At 47.9% G+C, this 11,003-nt stretch overlaps 1 protein-coding gene across 1 annotated transcript; it reads right to left on the minus strand.

The window, feature by feature from the left end:
- Window positions 1-109: 109 nt before the first annotated feature.
- On the minus strand, window positions 110-3,962 carry PPIA (peptidylprolyl isomerase A). Its single transcript, XM_068550276.1, has 5 exons — window positions 3,837-3,962; window positions 1,714-1,744; window positions 1,537-1,625; window positions 988-1,160; window positions 110-452 (listed from the first exon to the last, which is right to left on the minus strand). Exons 1-5 carry the CDS (start codon window positions 3,903-3,905, stop codon window positions 320-322), a joined length of 495 nt encoding a protein of 164 aa, XP_068406377.1. The 5' UTR covers window positions 3,906-3,962; the 3' UTR covers window positions 110-319.
- Window positions 3,963-11,003: the final 7,041 nt, after the last annotated feature.

The following is an 11,003-nucleotide window of genomic DNA, read 5'->3' on the forward strand; positions in this document are numbered from 1 at the left end:
AACAAGATACTCTTTTAAACAAACACAGCAACTGTTGTCTTAGAAGTAATGTGTTGCTGCTTAAAATGAAACCTACATCAATACCCTAATCCAAACAAGGACAGACAACGGTTGTTTAGTTTTTATTTCATAACCATAAACTTAACTTTGCAATTCAGCTAAACTTGGAGGGGAATAAGGAAAACATGGAACCCAAAGAGGTGCAATGAGAGGACAAAGATTATAGTATATTTTGAGCAGATGGGGATGAAGGGGTGCTCTCCTGAGCTACAGAAGGAATGGTCTGGTGGTTAAGATAAAACACAAGTCAAATTTATTATTAGATTTGTCCACAGTCAGCAATGGTGATCTTCTTGCTGGTCTTGCCATTCCTGGACCCAAAGCGCTCCATGGCTTCCACAATATTCATGCCCTCTTTCACCTTGCCAAAGACCACATGCTTGCCATCCAACCTGGAAACAGAAGAATAAACATTACTAACTGCGACCTGCAGGTAGTAATGAAATAAGAGAAAAATAAGCAGCCTGCATTGTGCATTGAGATAAGAATAGTGTCCCACAAATCAATATAGCATACCCAAGCAAGAGAAGACCAGAAGAGTGGTTTATCCAGCTTTTAGTACTAGCTAATGTCGACTAGTTAAATACTAGAAACATTTTATCCTTTTACCTAAAAAAAAAAAAAAAAGTGGTAACACCAGATTACTTTAAGCCAGTCTAAAAAAGGTGGTCTCCAAGAGTCTCTAATCACTGTTAAGAATCCTAATGTTAGAATGGACCCCTAAAAATGAGCAAACAAATCACATGCTAATTAGATGAAAGCACCACTCTTAAATTCAACTACTCAACAAAGTGCCCTGGTTTTGCTATTACAGTATCTCACTTTCTATAGCGCACTATCTAAATTTGTGACTATTCATGCCCTTCTACTACTTTAGAGCAGGAAACAGCAGGGAAAGGTTGCCTTTGCTATATGTTCTGCTCTTACCACTCAGTCTTTGCAGTGCAGATGAAAAACTGGGAACCGTTTGTGTTGGGGCCAGCATTTGCCATGGACAAGATGCCAGGACCCGTGTGCTTCAGGAGGAAATTCTCATCATCAAATTTCTCCCCGTAGATGGACTTGCCACCAGTGCCATTATGGCGTGTGAAGTCACCACCCTGTGAACATAAAAGAGGAACCTGTCACTTTTCGCAACACAACTGGAAAACATGCCAAGTGTGCAAGGTTCAAACTTTAAAACTCAAGTTTAAACTAATTAGAAGGTTCAAGTGGAACCAAAATGGTAGAATTAACATTTTAGTTCATATATGCACTTAAAAAAAAAAAAAAAAAAAGAACATTTGTTTATTACAGACCACAGCAATTTAGATGGCATGGTATTAGTGCAAAATTGTCAAATAGACAAATATAACAGAAAATAAAGTATAAAAGTAGACTGGCACCAATGCAGACAGACCATATGTGCACATTCTGAAGTGTTCTGGCTCAATCCCAAATTAAGAGAACCCAAATCAGTATCAGTAAATTTCATACCTGGCACATAAATCCCGGAATTATTCTGTGAAAGCAGGAACCTTTATAACCAAAGCCTTTCTCCCCAGTGCTCAGAGCACGAAAGTTTTCTGTTAAAATAAAGTGTATATGTATATAGACACAACAGTTAAAATCAGAATACCTTTGTTAAACATTCAAAAAATAAATAAAACTAACCTGCTGTCTTTGGAACTTTGTCTGCAAACAGCTGTTAAGAGAAAATGACAGTTAATGAAAAACATCTGCTTACATATTTTGTTGCTTAGTACCCTTGCCTTTAGGGGCTTCTGAATCATAAATTCATTTTCTCACTAGAAGAGAATGCTTCTCCAGTAATTACTTTGAATCCCAAATAAGAACTGCTCCTGACAGCCTTAAGGTCCTGCGGGGTTGGGTTAGCAACATGACACCCAAAGACATGCCAAAAATCCAGAACCAGGAATGACTCAAATAGTGTGAGGCTTCTAAAAAGTGACTTAAAGCTTTTATGTGTATCACACCTACTTCTAAACAGATACATAGTCTCTCAAAGGTACATCACCTCCCCCAACTTCAGCTTGAACCTAAAGACAAGAACTTTCAAGAACAGTAAGTACTCCTGCACGATCAGGGAGTAAATAGCTGTAATTTTAGTCACTGGTAATGAAAATGCTACTACCTCCAATCTGTTAACATAGCTTTATGGATTGGATGAGCAGTCACTTCTTGGTTTCCAGGTCCCTTACCTAGTAGTGGGGTAAAAAATAAAGATTGGTTTCTAGAACAACTGCTTCGAACCTTTCCTGCATATATCAAACATTTTAGCTAAAAAAGCTTAAATACCGTAGAAAACGCAAGCCCTTGCATAAAGACAGTTTAAAGTACTTTATGAACTATTCCACAGACCTGTGATTTAAATCATCTACTGAAATCCCTGGATGTTTCTTAGAAGACTTGTTATTTAGCTTCTAAGTACTGTATACAGAACACACGGTCTCTTGTAAGTATTAACGTGTCTCCAACCCTTGTAGTCACTCGTTTCCCTTTTAGACTCTTACTAAAGTTAAAGCTGCAGTGGCAGTTCCACCTCCATTCTCACCAAGGGATCTGTCAGAGCGCCTATCTCATTTCCATTAAGCCCTGTGGCTAACCTGAGACACACAAGCTACAAAGGGTTAGGCTCAGGCCAAGTTTCCACGTGGTCCCTGGCCAATCATCAGCTGACTTCAGATAAACGTGGAGTATACATCTACTGGATGTAATATTTCTCCAAAGAGTTTTAACGTCAGGGCAAGTTTCCACATGGGCCCTGATCAATTCTTAGCTCTGACTACAGCGGGAGTGGGCTACAGACTGATCTGCATGGGGGGCTATCTAAGCTTGGACTAAGATCCTACAACCCGATCACTGGCGGCTCTTTGAGCAGTGGTAAAAGAGGATAAAACCACTTAGGGCTACACCCCAAGGCCTACCATGTTGGGTTAACTGGAACGGAATCGCATTTACCGTTTGAAGAGCCCGCCGAATTACTTAGCTACCCTGCTGTGATTACAAACTGATTAAGAAGTACCCATAACACGCCTGAACTAATTAGGAAACCACGGGAGAAAGCCTGCCGCGCTGCCGGTCTCGACTAGCCCGTTCTGCGCGGGGACGACCGGGAGGGGCCCGGGCGCCTCCCACCCGCCGTCACCGCAGCGGAAGGCGGGCCTCGGCGCCAGCGGAGGGAAGGCGGCCGGCACATTTCCGCTCGGGGTGGGGGCGGGGAGGGGCCTCTTTCTACATCAACCTCGCGATTTTAAAACACCCGGGGGAGCCCTCGAGCCGACCGACCCCGCACCCTTATAACCCACCCCTGAACTAGCAAGCGTCCTCCGAGACAAGGGATGGGCTACTATCCCCACCGGCCCTGGCGCGCCCGGCGCGGGAAAAGGCACCCTTCAGGTGCGGCCGCCGCGTCGGCTCGAAGGAAGCGGCTTCCGAGTCCTCGAGGGCGGCCCCGGGAAGGTCGCGGCTGCCCGGGGCCGACGCCCGCCTTCCGTTTGGGGCGTTGCCGACCCTCAGGGCCCAGCGGTCCCACGCGGCAGCCAACGGCTCGCGGCCCGAGCACGTGCGCGGCCGGAAGGGCGCGGCCGCGCCTCCCCCGCCCGCCCCGCCTTTGTCTGCCCGCCGCCCCCCCCACGGCCTCCCAAAATGGCCCCTCGTCAGGAAATGGCGCCGCGCCGCCCATGTTCCTCAGGCGGGGTGCCCGCACCCAGCCCCTCGGCCTCACCCCCCGCCGCCCGGTCAGGCCCACCCGGCGCGCCGCCGCCCGCCCCAACCTCGAAGGAGACGCGGCCCAAGGGCTCGCCGTCGACGGCGATGTCAAAGAACACGGTAGGGTTGACCATGGTTGGGCTGCGCGGGAGGTTCCGGGGTAGCGGCGTCTGCAAAGCAGCACGAGCCCCGCCGCCCGCCTCTCTTATAGCCGGTTCAGGCCCCGCCCATGGCCGGTCGCGCGCCTCATCTCTGGCCAATCGCGACCGTGGGTCAGTCGAAGTGACGGTGTGGCTGGGCCTATGGGTGGAGACGGCGCCGGAGAGGAGGGACGGGAGATGCGCGTGCGCGCTGGAAGATGCAGGCAGGTTCCCGCCTGCCGGCTCGGTCTCCGGGTTGCGGCGTGGGGTCGCGCGCCCGCGACTGGTTTGGGGACGGGGCTTGGAGACCGCCCTGGTGGGCCGGTTGGGTCGGTGGGAGCCCGAGAGACACGCACCTGCCTGGGCCCGGGGCCAGGACGTCTTCCCGTCGCGCAGAGGGGGCAACTGAGGCAAACGCAGGCCTCAAGGTCGCGCCACCCGCCAAGGTCGCTCGGGGTCCAGGGCCTGTGCTGCTCTGGGAGGCCAGGTGGCTTTGGGCATCACCATTTTCCCACTGCAGATGAGGATGAGGCGCAGCCGCCGCCCTCTCTCCCTTCCCCCTTTCTCCCCTAGTCTGAAAGGTTATGAAATGCTTCCAAAATACCCTACTTTCCGAAAATACCTTGTACACTCTGCTTGAATTTTCTCCAGGAGGAAGACATTAAAACAAGAGCCTGTCACTTCCCTGGTAGCGCAGTGGTTAAGAATCGCCTGCCAATGTGGCGACATGGGTTTGAGCCCTGGTCCGGGACGATCCCACGTGCTGTGGAGCACCTAAGCCCTTGCACCACAACTACTGAGCCCGTGCTCTAGAGCCCGCAAGCCACAGCTATTGAGCCCACATGCCACAATTACTGAAGCCCAGGCGCGTAGAGCCCGTGCTCCGCAGCAAGAGAAGCCAGCACAATGAGAAGCCCGCCCGCTGCAACAAAGACCCAACACAGCCAAAAATAAATAAATAAATTTATTTTTTAAAAAAAGAAAAAAGTGAATTCCCTTAGGAAAAGATATTAATAATACTTTTATTACTAGTACTAAATGCACTTATATGGCCCTGGTCTTTTGTTCGGAAAATCTTGAAAAGAAAATTTATATATCCTCTGACATTCAGAATGTTATTTAGTATCTCCAAAACCAGGATAGGGTTGTGAGAAGCAAATGAGAGTCCTTATGAAAGATGGAATCCAGTATCTGGCATCATGCCATCGCTATTAATAATGGCATTGTGAGCCTACATGTGCTCAGAATTTATAGAGAGTGTGGTTTTGTTCTCACAGCCACCCCAGAATCCCCATTTACAGATGTGGAAAGTGAGCATCCTTCATGTTAAATAGCTTGCTCAGAGTAACCAGCTTAGGAGTATTAGCAAAGCCAGAACTGGCAACTGCTTGTTTGCCCATTCCTCAGCACCAGTGCTTTGTGACCTTGAGGAAGCTGCTTGTCCTAATCTGACACTGAAAAAATGACCCGAGGCCCTCAGGCATAAACTCCCTCAACTTCTCTCTCCTCCACCCTGAACCTTAAAGCAGTTAGGAACCCCTCCTAAGAAATAAATGAATAATAAGATCGTCACTTATGACTTTCCTCGCATTACTATTCAAAGCCCTCCCTTCTCTCCACCATCAACATAGTCCTCTCACTTCTACCAAGAACTCAGAGGGGCACCCTCCACCTGCGAGGGCTAGAGGCAGTGAGGGGGAGCCAGGCTGTGTCCTGTGCAGGCCCCAAAGACGGGGGTCTCTGTGGCGGGCACGCAGGCGTGGCCAAAAGGATCCTGTCTGCAGCCAGGCCATCCTGGGCATTACTGACCTGAGTTAGGTGGTAAAATGTGCAGTAGTTTTTTGTTTTGTTTTGTTTTCTCTCTCTCTGTCTCTTTGACTTATGTATGCATTTCTTTTTCTTGCTGCACTGTGCAGCGTGCGGGGATCTTAGTTCCCCAAACAGGGCTCGAACCCTCGCCCTAGGCAGTGAAAGCACGGAGCCCTTAACCACTGGACCGCCAGGGAATTCCCTGCATTTTCTTTTTTAACAGCTTTTAACAAGTGAATTTCATGGTATGGAAGTTTTATTGCGATGTAGTTTACATACCATGAAATTCACTTGTTTTAAGCGTACAATTCAGTGACTTTTTAGCAAATTCAGAGCAGTGCAGATATCACCACAATCTAATTTTAGAACATTTCCCTCACCCAGAAGGAACCTTGTGCCCATTTTTAGTAACTCCCTGTTTCCACCCAATAACTGCTTTTAAAATTGTGTAGTTAAAAATTGATTTAGACTTGTGGTTTCAACTGGAAATATTAAAGTTTATATATTACATTTTTTTTTCTTTTATTTTTGGCTGCACTGGGTCTTCGTTGCTGCACGCGGGTTTTCTCTAGTTGTGGCGAGCGGGGGCTACTCTTTGTTGTGGTGCATGGGCTTCTCATTGTGGTGGCTTCTCTTGTTGCGGAGCATGGGCTCTAGGTGCATGGGCTTCAGTAGTTGTGGCACAAGGGCTCAGTAGTTGTGGCTCACGGGCTTAGTTGCTCTGCGGCATGTGGGATCTTCTCAGACCAGGGATCCAACCCGTGTCCCCAGCATTGGCAGACGGATTGTTAACCACTGGGCCACCAGGGAAGTCCCTACATGTTGCATTTTAACATTTAAGAGAGCTTTAGGTTCAACCTATTTAAAAGTTTATCAGAATTGTTTAATGCTCAGGGAGGTTTTTTCGTTGTTCATTTGGACAATGAAGTGCTTTAAAAGGAAACCAAATGTATTACATCTATAAATGCAGTTTAAATGTTTGAAGATATATTAAAAGAGTTCAAATCTGCCATACCTATAAAGAGACAAATATGATGTGTAAGCTGAAGAACTATGTTTTGAATTGTAGTTTAATAAATTAAATATCAGCTGTTAAAATATAACAAAATAACTCCTGAGTAGTCTTGCTACATAAGAAAAGATGCAGGGCTCCAATTCTCACATCAGGGAACCCAGGGGACTTTACTCCTCACCCCACCACCCCGTCCTCAGCTCCAGCCCCATCACTTCACAGCTTCATAGGTGCCACCCCCTCCCTTCCCCTCCCGCATCCCCCAAGTTCATGTTCAAGATCGTCTGGCTGCCGCAGAGACTAAGGAAGGGGGAGAAAAGGAAAAGGGCAGAAGGCTCGGGAGTGGTGCCATCACAGTCTTGTTTGCAAAGATTTCCCAGGAGCCCCACCCAGCGGCTTTCACCCTTGGCAGCAGGAATCCAGGATGATGAATATTTTGATCTGGGCACATTGCCACCTGAGCCACCCAGCTTCTGATAGTAAGGAGGAAGGCAAGATGGCTGCCTTGGAGAGACAGCAGGCAACATCCGAGGCAACAACTTTTGCTGACCCAGCAGAAAAGGGATGGACTGGGAGGGACCGGGAGTTCTCAGTCCTTAGGAAACCTGCACATCAGGGCACAGGGAGAAACCCACCTCAGCCTGGCCTGGGGGAGGACCACCCCCGCAAATGTTGGATTTGATGGCAGGGCGGGCCGGATCGGGGTGGGCTGCATCTGCTTAGTGAAGCCCAGATCATTCCCCATCTCCCTGGATCACCCCAGATCATCACCGGAGGCTGGGAAAGGTGGTGTCTGGTGTGCTCACATAAGGTGGGGAATTTCCCTAACACAGAAAGGGGCACAGTAACCAAAAAGGGGGGAAATGAGGCCTAAGTTAGTTAATTCAAGATTCCAGAAAATATCGGGTGCCATTATTATGATCATTATTTAATTCTCATAGCAATCCTTTGAAGTAGATACTATTATTTTGGTTTTTTTTTTTTTTTTTGGCGGCGCTGCATGGCATGCAGGAATCCTGACCAGGGATGGAACCTGTGCCCCCTGCAGTGGAAGCATGGAGTCCTAACCACTGGACCACCAGGTAATTCCCTATTTTTCCTATTTTTCACAAGAGGAGACAGAAGCTCAGAGAAGTTGAGTAACTTCCTCAAGGTCACACAGCTGCTAAGAGGTAGAGCCAGATGTCCATTCTACCTGGTTTTGGGCCCTGTGCTCCTCACCACCATGCCACATCCTGAAATGTTAAAAAATTATGGTAAAATATACATAACATAAAGTTTACCATTTTCGCTATTAAGTGTACCTTTCACAGGCATTAAGTACATTCCTATTATCGTGCAGCATCCCCACCATCCATTCCAGAACTTTTTCATCTTCCCAACTGAAACTCTGTCCCCACTGAACACTAACTCCCCATCCCCTCCCCCAGCTCCTGACCCCCACCATTCTTCTGCTTTCTGTCTCTATGAATTTGCTTGTTCTCGGAACTCCATGTGAGTGGAATCATACAATATTTGTCCTTTTGTGACTGGCTTATTTCACTTAGCATAATGTCCTCAAGGTCCATCCATGTTGTAGCATGTGTCAGAATTTCCTTTCTTTTTGTAGCTGAATAATATTGCATTGTTTATCCCTCCTTCCATCAATGGACACTTGGGTTGCCTCCATCTTTTGGCTATCGTGACAAATGCTGCTATGAACGTGGGTGAGTCCTTTCTTTCAATCTTTTTGTGTATGTACTGTGAAGTGGAATTGCTGAATCAGACAATAATACTGTTAAATTTTTAAGGAACTGCCATACTGTTTTTTAAATTAATTTATTTATTTATTTATTTTTGACTGCGTTGGGTGTTTGTTGCTGCGCGTGGGCTTTCTCTAGTTGTGGTAAGCGGGGGGCTACTCTTCATTGCGGTGCACGGGCTTCTCATTGCGGTGGCTTCTCTTGTTGTGGAGCACGGGCTCTAGGCACACGGGCTTCAGTAGTTGTGGCTCGCGGACTCAGTAGTTGTGGCTCGTGGGCTCTAGAGCGCAGGCTCAGTAGTTGTGGCACACGGGCTTAGTTGCTCCGCGACATGTGGGATCTTCCCGGACCAGGGCTCGAACCCGTGTCCCCTGCCTTGGCAGGCGGATTCTTAACCACTGAGCCACCAGGGAAGCCTGCCATACTGTATTTCACAGCGGCTGCACCATTTTACATTCATACCAGCCATGCACAACGGTTCCAGTTTCTCCACATCCTCACCAACACATGTTATATTTTCTGTTTGTTTGTTTTTATAATAGCCATCCTAATGGGTGTGAGGCAGTACTTCATTGTGGTTTTGACTTGCATTTCCCTAATGATTACTGATGCTAAGCATCTTTTCTTGTGTTTTTGGCCATTTCTGTGTCTTCTTTGAACAGAGAAACATCTATTCAAGTCTTACCTATTTTTCAGTTGGGTTGTTTGGCTTTTTGTTGTTGAGTTTTAGGAATACTTTACATATTCTGGATATTAATCCCTTACCATATATATGATTTGCAAATATGTTCTCCCATTCTGTGGGTTGCCTTTTCATTCTGTTGATAGCGTCATGATTTTTTTTTTTTTTGAGTGCCCAGGTTGCATCCATTGGCTGGATCTCAACTTTGGCTGCATGATAACTCACACTCAGTTTTGACGTGTGTGTGGGTCCGACCACCAAGGGAAGGTCAACATTACTCACAAAGCTCAGTTCTCCAAATTCCTGGGGTGATTTCAGCGAAGTTCCTGTGGTGACCATCCTGGCCTCCTCCTCTAATGCTGAAGGTGGAACTACAGTAGGTGAAGACAGAACCAGGAGGGGAAACTGAGGCAGGGACCATTCAGTCCTCTGTCCAAGAGCAGCTACGTCATGTATAGAGCCCATAGCAAAATGAAATGTGGGGCCCCTTATTCAAAAATTGTCAAGGATTCCAAGACAGAGACGGCAGAGCATTAAACCAAGCACAGGGCCCTTCTGAGCAGGGAGCCCTGTGTGGCTGCATGGGTCACATGCCCCTGATGCTGGCCCTGCCACTGCCTTTGGTGGAAAACCGTCAATCCCTGGGAGCCCTGGACACAGGGGACTTTACACACACCCCCTGGCTCTTTTCCAAGAGTCATCACCAAGTGCTCATGAGGAAGACGGGAGGCTGGTCCAGGAGATGGAGAAGACTCCCTGAGGCTCTGAGGGAGGAGCAGGGGTCCTGAGAGACTCTCCAAGGACAGGGGCTCTGCAGTAAGCACCTGGTAGTGACTGTCCGCCCTGGGGGATCATGAGTAAGACCTGGCCCTGAGGGTCAGGCACGTGGCGCTACTGGAGCCTGAGGGTGGACATGCCAGGCCCTACACCGTGTACCAGTGGGGGTGTGTCAGGAGAGCTGAGACCTCCTGAAGGACAGGCACATGGGGCCTCTGAGAGCAGGGGGATCAAGAGAAACACTACAGGTGTCCCCAGGCCACACCGACTGCCAGGCAGTGGCCATCTACCACTGAGAAGGTGAAAGAGCAGAGTGAGACCACCCGCCAAGTTGCAGGGGCACAGGGCCTGCTGCAACAGACCCTCACACACTCACATGCCAACCCTGCTAAAGGAAGGTCTGATCCTGCTGCCTGTGGTGAACTGAATCTAAAGCAGCAACAAAGTCCAGACTCAGCTCAGCCACAGGCCAGATGGGCTGAGCCCAGCACCAACAGCCAACACAGAAGGATGTGCCGTTTCCTGGGCATCCAACTCTTTACTTCAGCCTCTGCTATTCTTTACACACTGTGCTTGGTATTCAGTGACAAATCCTTCCTGCCTGACTGCCTTTGAACTGGGGCATTGGGTTTTTCCTGTCTTTGGACTGGAACTTAACACCATTGGTTCTCCTGGGTCTCCAGCTTGCTGACTCACCCCACAGATCTTGGGGCTTGTCAGCCTCCATAATCAGGTGAGCTAATTCCTCATAATAAACAAACAAACAAGTACATATATCTCCTATTGGTTCTGTTTCTCTGGAGAACTCTGACTAAATGTAGACAGCAAAACCAAAAACAAACAAACCCCAAGAGAATGTGACCCATCATCTAGAAAGGCAACAATCAATAGAACCAGACCCAGAGATAGCCTGTGTTATGAGACAAGAGACTTTAACCATGGTACATGTGTAACAGGATATACTGCAAAGGGTGGATGATGTCACGACAGGTGGGATTTTCAACAGAGAGATAGAAACGATAAAGAAGAGCCAAATGGAAATGCTACAAAGGAAAAATATGAAATTAGAA

This window comes from Eschrichtius robustus, chromosome 8, assembly GCF_028021215.1.
Source record: "Eschrichtius robustus isolate mEscRob2 chromosome 8, mEscRob2.pri, whole genome shotgun sequence".
Classification (NCBI taxonomy): Eukaryota; Metazoa; Chordata; class Mammalia; order Artiodactyla; family Eschrichtiidae; genus Eschrichtius; species Eschrichtius robustus.